At 40.3% G+C, this 14,125-nt stretch overlaps 1 protein-coding gene across 1 annotated transcript in view; it reads right to left on the bottom strand.

The window, feature by feature from the left end:
• The window catches only part of LOC134223826 (uncharacterized), a 136,970-nt gene extending 123,739 nt beyond the window's left edge, over positions 1 to 13,231 (bottom strand). The window contains exons 1-3 of the mRNA XM_062703039.1: positions 13,116 to 13,231; positions 12,672 to 13,025; positions 12,458 to 12,612 (exon numbers count right to left, since the gene is read on the bottom strand). Of these exons, the coding sequence (XP_062559023.1) occupies positions 12,458 to 12,612; positions 12,672 to 12,857 (341 nt within the window). The 5' untranslated portion in view covers positions 12,858 to 13,025; positions 13,116 to 13,231. The remainder of the gene's footprint in view (positions 1 to 12,457; positions 12,613 to 12,671; positions 13,026 to 13,115) is intronic.
• Positions 13,232 to 14,125: the final 894 nt, after the last annotated feature.

Genomic DNA, 14,125 nt, shown 5'->3' with positions numbered 1-14,125 from the left:
CAGCTTGGCCATGTTAATTTTGAATGCGTTTATCTCCTGTTTAAAAATATGTAATACTTGCTAACCATAGTTTAGAAACTTTATATAAAAGTTCAATTCTGTGAAGATGATCTGTAGGGTACAGTGGATCAAGGTCATCATTTGCATAATACGGTTTTACTTGTTTTGTCGCTTCTTGCGATGTGTTCTGGCATAATTGCACCACGCTGGTAAGCAGGGCTTGCAAAATTCGTTTAAAAACGAACGAACACTTCGTTTTCAGCACGCAGTGAGGTTTAAATTTCGGTGTACCGATTGATGTTCGCTCGATGACGTGCTGCTTGCTGTACGAACAAAGAAAGAAGCAAATACAAAGCATTCGTTTTATATTGTGTCGCCAGCACTAAATTGAATTCCGACTTCCGACGTTTCACTTCCGAGCTTACTTCCGACATCATGAACGTCAGAACAAAATTTGAGTTTTCCACCAAAACATTGTCGGAAGAGCGTTTGGCGCTTTGATGTTGCATGAAGAAGGAGAAGCAGAAAGATGATAATCGAAAAAATCTCCACGGAAACCATACGAAGAAGTTTTTAAAACTCTGCCCAAAAATTCTAAAAGCAATTTAATTAAAAAGGTAAGCAGTACGGGGTTGGACTTTTCTTCTACTGTATAATAAACACAATATTTTTATTCGGAATTTTATTTTGTGATATTACACATAATACACAGTAGAAGAAAAGTCCAACCCCGTACTGCTTACCGTTTTTAATTAAATTGCTTCTAGAATTTTTGAGAAGAGTTTTAAAACTTCGTAAGACGATTATCATCAACATCAAAGATTCGAAGTGAAATCGACTTCCGAACTTCAATTTGGTGCCAGCGACGTTGTCAGCGACAAAACAAGCTCGATTTTGTGACAGATAACACCGTGCAGTGCTGCATATTTATTTTATTTTTCCGTGTGAATCTCGTCGGAAGTGGGCATTGCTGCCAGTCCATCAGCGTCATACAAACAGTTTTGGTCTAAATCCACAATACGCTCTCCCCACAGTTATAGAACGCCTATAGACGTTCTCAACATTCAATTACTTTTATAACGCCACAAAACCCAATCTAAAATGGGTTTGATTATGAGAAAATTAATGAACTTTTAATCGATGGCGAATAATCACATTATGGAACACTTTGTGTTCAAAATGGCGGCAATTGCAAACAACGCCGTTTTTATGCAAATATTAATATTATTTTTAAATCTAGGATAAGCACATTCTTGACGTTTTACCATGCAATCACGCCGCTAAACGCCGCCTACAAGGTACTCTCCCAAATTTTATGCCGTCGATTAACACCAATTGCAAGACAGTTCGTGGGGCAGTACCAGGCGGGATTCATGGGCGAACGCTCTACCACGAACCAGGTGTTCGCCGTACACCAGATATTGCAGAATTGCCGTGAATACAACGTGCCCACACATCATCTATTCATCGACTTCAAAGTCACATAATTGCCAAAAACGGATTTCCGGATAAACTGGTTGATCAAGGCGACGATAGTTCGGGTGTAACTGGATCACTCCGTTCGATATCGACACCAGAAGAGAAATTTGGAGACGTATTGCCCGTTGCATCAATTTTTAGACTCTGGCGCAACTTCGTTTTGCTTTGAATTTTTAGCGTGCACACCAAAACACTCAAAGTATCTTTGTAATTGTTTTATCATGTTGTTATTTATCGGACACACGTGTTTTTGTTTACATAAACAAACAGCAAACAGTGTTAATTCATTTTTGTTTGTGACACGGGGAAAATATTCACGCAAATAATTTGCGCGTAGGGGTCTAATAAGGCGGAATCTGCGCAATATCATGGCAGGAAATCATATACGCACTTTGGACTCCATATAACGCGTAGATCGAATGAAGTTCGCTGACGTACCAAACTTACTGTCTACAAAACTGTCATTAGTCCGGTAGCCCTCTACGGATATGAGCCCTGGACGATGCTCGTGAAGGACCAATGCACACAAGGAGTTTTAGAAATAATAAATTCTGTGCATCAAAGGCGAGAATCATCCATCGTTTACACCGTGAAAATCCGACGAATTCGATGGGCCGGGTACGTAGCCGGAATGTCGGACAGTAATCCGGTGAAAATGGTTCTCGATCCGACGGGCACAAGAAGGGAAGATGCGCAGCGATTGAGGTGGAATACGATTGGTTCCATAGGGTTATCAGTTGCTTGGTATGAAATTTCTGGTACAGCATGAGCTATACACTGCCCCTATTCGCATAAGCGTCCCATGTCAGTTTTCTTCAACTTCAGTAATATGCCGTTGAATTTTTTAAACTCGATTTACATGGAAAAATACAATTTTTTTATTAAATTGATAAAACCTGCAATCTTTCTGAAAATTTGGCATATCATTCTTTATCTGTATACATTGCTATGGAACTATTAAATTGACCATAATTATATTTAGTTTTTGTGCAAAAGTCTATCAATATCTGGAATGTGACTGTTATGCGAATAAATAGCAAGATGGGAAAACATAAGTGGGTTTTGATGTTCAAATTTCTTGAATGAAGTTTATTATTTTATCAGTTTTTCTTTTATCAGGCTTATTTCTTGAAGAAAATCGTACGTTAAATGCATCGTTAACATATCCCCGGAAAACCCGGAACATCTCCGGTGGCCTAGTCCCATCATCGCGATGTAGGTAACGCGACCCCGGTAAGGTAGCTTACTGAAGCCTCTCAAATACCACGGAAAATGGAGATAGAAGAAAAAGAGAACGTTATTTTTGTTAACCGACCCGGCAACGAAATAAGGACTATGATTGGAAACTCGGTACCTGGAATGTAAGGACCCTAAATAAACCTGGACGAGTGAGCCTTCTGGCTCGCGAACTGAAGAAGGTTGGAGTGAACGTGGCCGCTATTCAAGAAGTCCGATGGCCTAGATCCGGAGAACGATTCCAAGTCGTGGACCCCACGACCAACACTGCAGTCAAGTATAATATCTATCACAGCGGCGGCGGAAAAGCAAGCAGATGAAGCGAGTGATGCGGTGGAAACCCATTAGCGACGAATCTGTGTGTTAAGGATACGGGACAAATTCTTCAATTACAGCCTAATCAACGTTTACGCACCGACAAACGATAAATCCGACGACGTGAAGGACACGTTTTATGGATGTCTTGATAAAGCCTATGGAGAGTGCCCAAAGCATGACGTGAAAATTGTTATCGGAGACGCTAGCGCTCAGGTCGGTAGAGAGGACTTTTTCCGACCCATAATCGGTAGGGAGTGCCTTCACTCAGCTACCAATGAGAACGGCCTACGGCTAGTAAATTCCGCTGCTGCCAGAGGGATGGCCATCAGTAGCACCTACTTTGTACGAAAGAACATCAGAAAGCACATCTGAAGACACCCAAATGGTGAAACTTGCAACCAGATAGACCATGTTCTGGTGGATGGGCGCCATTTCTCGGATGTTATCGATGTGCGGACATTCAGAGGTCCGAACATTGACTCTGATCACTACCTCGTTGTCAGTAAAATTCGATCACGGTTGTCAACTGTATCGAACGAAAGTTCACAGCGAACGATGCGTTACAATATCCAGCGATTGTCGGCGGAAGGAGTATCGGCTGAGTACCGCCAGAAGCTCGACGAACGGATAAGTGCAATCAACGTTAGCGAAAACGATCTATGGGAGTCGATCCATGGAGCGGTGAGCACAACAGCACGAGAAGTGGTAGGCACTGCCCAGAGGCGACCCAGGACGGGTTAGTTCGATGTGGAGTGTCAGAGAGTGACAGACGAGAAGAACGTTGCCAGAAGCCGGATGTTGGTGTCGGGTACCCGATCGTATAGAGATCGGTACAAGGAAGCAAGAGCAGCCGAAAAACGAACCCACCGCAGGAAGAAAAAAGAGTACGAAGAACAAGTTATTAATGAAGCACAGGAAAAAATTGAGCAAAACGATATGCGTGGGTCTGTCAATGGCGTGCGGAAAAAGACAGCGCCATCTCCCGTCATATGCAACGACCAACAAGGGATTTTGCTGACAGATAAAACCGAAGTGGCTGCCAGGTGGAAGCAACACTTCGAGACTTTGTTGAATAGTGGAAGTGACGGTGCATCGGTGAACAGAATAAATATTGGCGACGATTGACAAGCTGTGGAGTCTTCTTCTTCTTCTTATTGGCATTATATCCCCAGACTGGGACAGAGCCGCCTCGCAGCTTAGTATTCATTAAGCACTTCCACAGTTATTAACTGCGAGGTTTCTAAGCCAGGTTACCATTTTTGCATTCGTATATCATTAGGCTAACACGATGATACTTTTATGCCCAGGGAAGTCGAGACAATTTCCAATCCGAAAATTGCCTTGACCGGCACCGGGAATCGAACCCAGCCACCCTCAGCATGGTCTTGCTTTGTAGCCGCGCGTCTTACCGCACGGCTAAGGAGGGCCTACACTAAATGCCCTACACTAAATGACCTACACTAAATGAGGTTAAAAAAGCTGTTAAAGAGCTGAAAAACAATAAGGCTGCGGGAAGGACCAGCTCCCGGCTGAACTTCTCAAACATGGTAGTGAGCAGCTTTATGAAGTTCTGCACCATATTATGTCGACAATATGGGAAGACTATTTAAGAAAGGGTACAGACTGGAGTGCGCCAACTACCGAGGAAAAACCCACCTTAATTCGGCGTACAAAATTATGTCCCCTATTCTGTTCAACAGATTGAGACCGCTTGAACAGTTCTTCGTCGGAGAATACCAGGCAGGTTTTCGTGAGGGTCGATCAACGACGGATCAGTTGTTTACCCTAAGACAAATCCTTGATAAATTCCGGAAGTACAACTTGCAGACACATCATCTGTTTATTGATTTCAAGGGGGCGTACGATTCAGTGAAACGGAATGAATTATGGCAAATTATGCTTAAACATGGTTTTCCGGCGAAACTGATACGGCTGATTCGTATAACGTTGGACGGATCGAAATCAAGTGTAAGGGTTGTGGATGAAATATCGACGTCATTTGTTACCTTAGGTGGATTGAAGCAGGGCGATGTACTCTCGAATCTACTGTTCAATATAGCGAGGGAGTAGAGCTGTGCGCCGCCGCGCCACGCCGCCGCCGCCGTCACTTATTGACGTACGCCGACGCCGGTCAAGGTGTCGGCCGCGCGCCATACGCCGGTTAGCTCCACGCCGCCGAATTTCGTATTTCACGCCGATGATTGGCCAACACAAAAATCAAAGTATGCAGTGCGTTTGCATCTGCCGAAACAAGGCAATTTATTAGGCACTAGCAGACCCGACGAACTTCGTTTCGCCTAAAATTGATTTATTCTCTGATTAATTATCGAGTTTATGCAGAAATTTCTGTTTCATTTGTATGGGAGCCCCCTTTTCAGAAAGGGAAGGGGTTTCGAACCACCACAGAAACATACCTTCCCTTCCAAAACCTCCACATGACAGATTTGGTTCCATTTGCATGATTAATTCTCTAGTTATAAAAAATTAGAGTTTCATTTGTATGAGAGCCCCCCTTTCCAAAACGGGGAGGGGTCTTGAACCAGCTTAAGAACCTTCCCCGGCCCCAAAAACCTCTGCATACAAATGTTCACGCCGATCGGTTCAGTAGTTTCCGAGTCTATAAGATTCAGACAGACAGAAATTGGAAATATCGAGGGGTGGAACAGAAAATCCTTGGAAAGCTGTTTGAATAGGGACCATCACAGTAACCTTGAAATATATTTTTTTTATGGCATGATTTGCTTCCATGAGTCGATATCGAATCATAGAACATCGACTCATGGATGTTTGACTGTATCTGGCAATTCGTCCAAGAATTTTGGAAGAAAATGGTGTAGGAAATTCCGAATGAAGTACTAGATGACTTTCCGAGGGAATGGAATGTCTTATGGAATACCTGGAAGTTACAATGGAATTGTTAAAACAATTTCCGAAGAAATTTTGTAGAAATTGTTAAATATATGTATGTTTGCATGTTGTTATCCACCATCCTGGCTTGAGTCTTGCTCTGCATACGACTCCACACAATAGAACATTCGAATTTAATTACCATTCTGCTTTCAATACACTTATGAAGGGCATACAACGGAGGTGGCGGACCCGTAAGCAGAGACACTTACGCGAAGCCCGCTGGATAGAGAGGATATCCTTTCAACAGTGTAATCCAACAGACTAATAAATAGATTCACATTCCTTTTTGAGCTTTCCGAGTAATGGTTTCTTTAAGGAAGGGCGCGGTAAATCCATTACAACTGTGAGGAAGTGTGCACATCTACATGGGTAGAATTTTTTTTTAAAGTACTCCAGAGAGAAGCTCTGATGAAATTCCTATCGGAATTGTCAGAATTAATCTTAGAAGAATTTTTGAAGTAATTTTCAGAAAAATTCTTTAAGAAATTTCCTAAGGTCCTGAGAACGTCCGGAGTAATTCCCGAGGAAAATTTTAAAGAAAAACCTGAATTCATTTGTGGAGGTTATTTCAAGGAATTCCTGGAGAAATTCCTGATGAAATTTTTGAAGGTTTACTTGAATGAGTTTCTTACTGACTTACCGAATTAATTCCGTAATATATTTTTTAAGGAATTATTTAAGGTATTTACGAAAAAAATCTGTTGAAATTTTCGAACGAGCTCTTGCAGCAAATTCCAAAGGATTTTTTGAAAATATCTGAATATCCACCATCTCATAGAGTCAAAACTGAGTTTGTTTTATTACTGTCCGGATTTTCGAAGAAATTTTTGGAGAAATATAGGAATTTTTGAGTCGGAAATTACTCCAGGAATTTCTTTGAAAATTTCTTTAGAAAAAACACCAGGAATTATTTTGGACATTCATCCAGGGATTCCTTCAGAAAACTCTCCGGAAAGATCATTTATTTTTTTTTAGAAATTCCTTTGGAACTTCCTCCAGGAAATTCCTTCAGTTAAGCGTACAAAATTCCTACAGGAATAATTCCGGGGCGAATTCTAATTTAGAGAAATTTTTAAAGGAATTTTCGAAGAAATTTCCAAAATTATTTAAGTGTTAAACTTATTGTTCATTAAAAACACTTAAACAACGGTTCAAAAATATTGAAGGAGTTTACAAACGAAATTTGCGAAGATTTCCCACGCTTCTTCCTTCCACAGAAGGCTTTTTCTAGCATAAGAATCGTGGACTGACCAGTCGAATTTCTTCATACTTTTTGAAAACATGAATAGGTCTAATCTACAGGAATTCTTGGAAGAGTTGTTAAATGAAGAAATTCCTATAGGAAGTTCGGAAAGCATTCCTGGAGAAAGCTTTGAAAATAGAAATTTCGAAAGAATACCAAAAATATCTTCCTAGAGTTTCCGGAAAAATTCTTTGATGAATTACTGGAAGATTTTTTATTAGAAATTCATAGAAGAAATTCCCGAAGAAATTAAAAAAAAATCCTAAAGAAATACCTTAGTCAATTTCCTAAGGTTCCTCCTGAAGGGATTGCCGAATGTATTCCTAATGCAGTGTCCGTAGGTATTCCAATAGAAATTCTCGAAAGATTTCCAATTTTCTAAGAAATTCTTGAAGGAATTTTCAAAGGAATTCCTAAAAAAGAGTTTTCGAATTCTCAATTCCCAAAAGACTCCGTAAAGGTATTTCCGAAGCAATCCCTAAAGTAATTTCTATGGTAATTCTTGAAGGAACTTTTGGAGAAATTTCCGAAGAAATACCCAAATAAATTTTCAAAGGAAATTCTTAGAGGAAGTTATGAAGGAAATCATTGGGAAAATTCTAAATTAATTCTTATAATTCCTTTTTCGAATTTTCTGAGGAATATCCAAAGGAGTGAGGAGTTTCCAAACAAATTTCTGGATTTATATCCGAATTTCTTTTCAATAAACTTATGTGCTGTGATGCGGCAAAGTCGTAGTAGAGGATGTAATGTAAACTTTTGCTGTGGAGATACAATCTATTAGATTAGGATGTTCACCCCGTCAGTCTTACTGGAGCAAGTGATTACAAAAAAAAAAAACCTAAAATTCATTAAAAGCATCATATGCTTTGCCGCGTATTTTTTTTCTCTGCGCAAAGTTCTTCACGCCGATTCACGCCGCCGCCGAATATTGCTTACGGCGTGACGCCGCCGACGCCGCCGCCGCCGGTGTAAAAATGGTCTTACGCCGCCGCCGTTCACAAATACTTCGGCGCACAGGTCTACGAGGGAGCGATTAGGAGAGCTTGTGTGCAAAGAAGCGGTACCATAATCACAAGATCGCATATGCTCCTGGGATTTGCGGACGATATCGCTATTATCGGGATTGATCGCCGTGCCGTGGAAGAGGTTTTTGTGCCTTCTAAGAGGGAGACAGCGAGGATTGGACTCACCATCAATACCAGCAAAACGAACTACATGGTCGCTGGCAATCAACGTGGGTTCATTAGTTGTGGTGGTAGCTAAATGGTACTGGATGGTGAAAAATTTGAAGTGGTAGAAGAATTTATGTATCTTGGAACATTAGTGACGTTCAATAATGATGTTGCCCGCGAGGTGAAAAGGCGTATTGCAGCTGCAAATAGGGCTTATTACGGACTTCGTAACTAGCTTAAGTCCCGTAGTCTGCAAACGAAAACAAAACTCGCGCTGTATACTACTCTGATTCTTCCGGTGGCTATATACGGCCATGAAACATGGACGTTAAAGGAGGCTGATCGGAGAGCTTTCGGAGTGTTTTAGCGTAAGGTGCTGCGGACAATACTCGGCGGTAAACAGGAGAACGGTATCTGGCGGCGTCGCATGAACCACGAATTGTACCAGATGTATAGAGGGCTGGATATTATATAGCTCATACAACACGGCAGACTAGGGTGGGCTGGTCACGTTATTCGTATGCCGGAAGAACGTCAAGCGAAGATATTATTTAGTAGAGAACCCTTAAGAGGCCCCAGGCTTCGTGGAAGGCCGCGTACACGATGGCTTTTTGCAGTTGAAGAGGACCTGAGGGCGCTCAATGTTCAGGGCGACTGGAAGCGATTGGCCCAGGATCGAGTCCAGTGGAGAAGGTAGGTTCATCGAAGAGCTGTAGCCCATCAAGTACCAAGTAAGTAAGTAAGTCATCGGAGAATAATTCGTACACATGTCGTTGAGGTTGTTAGATAAAACAACATCTAGAGTTGATCCTGCCCTCTGCCAGTGCAAGAACGAAAAAAAGTAGGTGGTTATAGCTTGGATGAGCTGAGTACCGGCCTTGATGTTTTATAGCAATTCCACTGACGGCTGGTTGCATTAAAATCGCCCACCAGGGACGGGGGAGTATTCTCCTACATGAGGAGTTGTAAATCGTTGCAATAACGTTGCTGTTCTCTAGTAAGTTTTGAACCATTTCCAATCGATTCGATTAATTTCGTGCAGATGTTTATTCGATGAAATGCCGAAAATTTGATGAAATTTTTTTTTCTCACAGACAAAGATCCAGACAAAATCTGGATATAAAAGAATTCGTTGGTCTCTCGAAGGACTGATCCACCATTCCAGTTAGCATATTGATAATGGACGCTATCAGACATTTTAGCTGAGGAATTCTGATAGAGGAAATAACGTTTAATCTGACGGATTGTTGTATTCGGGGGCTATCAGGCTTTGGATAGGAACGGCGTCTGAACGGCGTCAAACGACATTCTACTAAAAAGCTCAAAATAATTTTCTTAATATTTTACAGTCTATGAACATTTTTGCCTTAGATATTCTATCTGCCATAGTTTCTATTTCAAAAACATAAAAATTTATTAAATTGGAAAAGTGACTCTTGAAAGAACAAAGTTGATTAGGCATACGGTGTTTCAACATGTTCATAGACAAGATTTACTTGTACTCGTCTTTTTAAGGACAGTCTGCTCAACTAAACTTCAATCAACAAGACTAGTATTTCTATTTTTTGCATAGCAAAGCTAAAGTAAAAAGATCGCCAATGCCTTTTTCTTCAGATTAGTGCCTACGAGAACTCGACGAGTTTTTCGATTACACTTGTTTTTTTCTCTACGGTAGTTTTTTCTACTTTCATGTGATGATTCAGCCTGTTCAACTTGTGGAATATCGAGAGAGGTTTAATATGACCTAATAAAACCAAACCTTTAATAAATAAGTTTTGAATTTGCAATACGGAATCCTTTTTGTTTAGAGAACGTCCATAAACCAACCTTGCTAGCAGTTGGTTCAAAATATCGGAAATTAAACCTGCCACTCCTAACGTTAGCCAGTCTTCACACTAAATTTTTAATTATCGAGCTCGGCAAAATCGGGCACCGCTGCACAGTGTTGCTTTTTGCCGATTTCGTGCGCTATTTTAATAACATCGTTTCTGTTGATTTTTTCGCTGTAGCTTGTTTGGAGAAGACGTTAGATATGAAAAAGGTCTTTTTTTGAGAAAATCTGTGAAATGATTAATCCACCTAAAAGTGAGATAAAAATTTTGCTCAACCATCGGAACCAAATATGAGTCTAGTGTCTTCAGAAAAGTCGTAGTGGATGGTATTTCAAGCAAAAAACGCACGAAATCGGCAAAAAGCAACACTATGCGCTGTAGCTCAGTAAATTAAAAAACTGAATCTCGACAAAAAAATCCGTTAATTACTGATTTACTGATCTTTGCGGTGGCCAAATTGGGATAATGAACCAAAAATGCTGAGATTTCGGCGAAAAAAAATAAGTGCGTTGACTGACTAAAGGAAAAAAAATATTTCAATTGAGGATCCAGATCGCACATACTGCTAAGGGAACGTCCACAAATTACGTAACGCTTAGAGGGGGGAGGGGGGGTTGAGTGAAGTGTGACGATCCATACAAAATTTTCAGAAGCTTCATACAAAAAGTGTGAAATAGGGGAGAGGGGGGGTTGAAAAAGTCCAATTTTTGCGTTACGTAATTAATGGATCTTCCCTAACTGATAATTGAATTCATAGAAATGATGCTGTATCGATCCGAAATTATAAAATTTCAACAAAACAATGCTCGATTGTATATAGAGGAGCATGCATTGCAAAAATAAAACGTTTGGAAATTGGGTGATGTGTATCGCGTCGTTGATTCGAATTATTTTACGATACGTAACATTGTAAAAGAAAATCAAACTTGTTACTATCAATACGAACCACGTGTTCACCATACAAGGAATAAGGAGTCAATAAAAAAATTCAATCAATAATGCATTATCTTAAAAAAATTGCAATTGCATCTAGTACTAATAATTATCATTCAAATACCTAGGGGATTCAGTTAACGGCGTAGGTTGCTGTGTATCTGTTTATGGAAATGTTTCATAGGCGATTTGAAATATGTCCCTAGTGATTGAGTGTGAAACATTTCTATAATCAGATACGCAGCAACCTACGCCGTTAAGTGTACACCCTCTAATCCTTTCGAAAATGCCATGTTTCCATTAGTTACGCTTTTAATATATGCACCTGATCAATACATTTATGTTAGCCCAAAAGAGTAATTTGATAGGTGAAAACATATATAACGATACTTAGAATCACATTTCAGTATGCATTGGATAAAACAACACGCCAACCGGACCATTTAAAGTCTATATACGGCTCTAATGATTTCTTAGTTTTTTTCAACAACTAATAGACATACATTTCCCCGTTCTAACATACATAAAGCTAACAACTACATACTAACATCTCTGATGCTGTGGAAAGCACTTTATCCCCATACTTTCCTTAAATTATTTTTAGACAATTCGACAACGAATACATATTAGAACCTTCGTATAGGTGGGGACAGGGTACGACTATGTCGTTTACTATTTTTGGCATCTTATCGGGAGACTAAACCGTAACACTTTCAATATTGATTCCTAGTGTTTTGTTTCTATTGTTAGAATATTTCTTAGTTTTTTTTTATGAAAGAGCACTCGACGTGACGTTCACAGTCTAACCATTGGCATGTATCTGCCCTAAGTCATTTGTTTCGTTAAAATTACCGCAGCCGTTGACACATCGACCGGATTTTGTCCTAACTGATAAAACTCGATTCGATAAAACTGGGAAAAGGAAAACCAAGTCCCCCGTGGATTGAACTTAGAACCACCAGCTGTGGGACTGTTGGCACATGTAAAAGTTAGTGTTTGTCGATAAACGATGATTTCGAAAGGAATGTTTGGAAACATTTTCTGTGTTTGCTCGACTGGAAGAGTTATGATTGCTGTTCGATACGTAACGTTTGCTAATACAAAAATCAACATTTTGAGCTCGTAAGTATGTTTTTGTTCTTGAGTGAATATTTTGTAACCGTGATGTTTGATTTTTGCAGAAGTATAGGCACTTTTAAAACTATATGTGTAACGTTGATTCCACGTCATGCTTCAGTTTTTCTATGTATTGGAGTTCCTCAGGCATACCGAATTCTAATACGATCAGATTATGCTTTTGCAAGCAACATTAGAGTTAGCAGGTTACTTACATCACCATACAGTCATCACATTCAGCACCGCCGTCATCCTCGCAGTTACAATCACACAAACCACAGTCAGTTCCATCTCCATCGGCCGTTTCATACTCACAGCACATGCAGCATGGTTCTTCTGTCTGTTCGATTGTGACTTCCGGTGTAGAAATCTACAAATAAAACGAGCGTCAAATCATTGATTCCCCCCAGCTATCAAAGCACCACCCACCGGTTCGCTCGTTATCACTCCTTCCAAATTGTTTGTCGCAATGCTGGAGGGTGCCCCAGGAAAAAGCATTTCCGGCGGAAATAGGTAGGTATCGTAAAAGTATGCGCTATGAGTATTTTTGATGTGTTGTTTGAGCTTTTCCAGCGACGGCATTGGCATATCACAGAGTGGACATTTGAAATCCATTGTTCTAACAGAACAGCTTCCGATTCACTGTCCAGTATGTTTATCGAGTGGTTATAACTGACTTCAAACTTTGCACCCAGTATTTCAATGTATCTATAAATAGCGTTCGTTATGAGATAGCATTGCGTTCTGCAAAGATTTTTCCTATCGCGATTTTCCAGGAATCAGCTGTCTACCAGAAGGGCGTTTATATGTAAGAGATAAAAAGAGTACAATATTTGTGTGATAACCATTTCAATTGCCTAATATGAAACTCACCTGATGCTGAATTCAAAACGTCGTATGATACTGCTTGTTAAGAGTAAATATTTAGAAAAAATGTTAACATTTTACGCCTGCAATTAGACCTCAAAGTTGATGTATGTATGATGCGTGTTCAGAATGAAAGCTACTGACAGGACACACAGATTGCCTCACGAGCGTTGTTTACGCGTTCAACCACCCTCCGCCCGCTTTCGAGCATAGAGATGGCGAAAAAGCTCATGCGCTTGTTCGAAAGCACTTCTAGCAAAGCACAAACAGCCTGTGCGATGTTATCTATGGGTGCGCACGGGAAGTATGCAAGACAACGAACATCATAAAAATCGAATATTATGGCGATGTTCGAATGCAATAATGACCTAAATGCGTAGGGGAATTCCCCCAGTGCTGGACACATAAGACATTAAAGGAAAACTCTTAAACTATTCGGAATATGTTTAGTTGTGTACCATATAAACAAAATATGATGTTCGATCACGAACTGTGCTCATCGACGTAGCTGCTGTTGAAGCCTAACAGTGCAGCGTGTGTGCGCCTTTTATTTTGTGTCACTTTTGTTATTCACTGTTCTCGCGCCAACTGCTTGCGTTATGTGCATAGCAGTTGGCGCGCTCTGTAAGTCCAATTAGAATTTAAATTTGAATGTTTGTGCACACGTCCCCAATAGTTGTAACATTATTATATAATTGTTCTGCCGTACTAAGAGTCGCCTATAAAAGGCGACTCCTCAAACCATGTGATGTACAGTATTCGTTATCGTAACCTCCGAGCTGGCACGCTGCCTCTCGGAGGTAATAAATAGTTAGTTAAAAGTCAAGCAGTTGTTCTTAGTCGTCGTCTGGATCCTGGAGAAATTCAACACAACGTAGGGTCGTCCCACCCTGGACGAAACATATGATTATTGATGATTCATAAAAACTATATTTGATTATTTGAACACATTTTTCGACGATGTATTTTGATGAAGAATATTAGTGAAAAATTTCACGGTTTTGAAAAATGTCCGC

The sequence above is a fragment of the Armigeres subalbatus genome, chromosome 3 (assembly GCF_024139115.2).
Source record: "Armigeres subalbatus isolate Guangzhou_Male chromosome 3, GZ_Asu_2, whole genome shotgun sequence".
Classification (NCBI taxonomy): Eukaryota; Metazoa; Arthropoda; class Insecta; order Diptera; family Culicidae; genus Armigeres; species Armigeres subalbatus.
The sequence above is the reverse complement of the archived record's forward strand: the minus strand, read 5'-3'. Positions and strand labels throughout refer to the sequence as shown.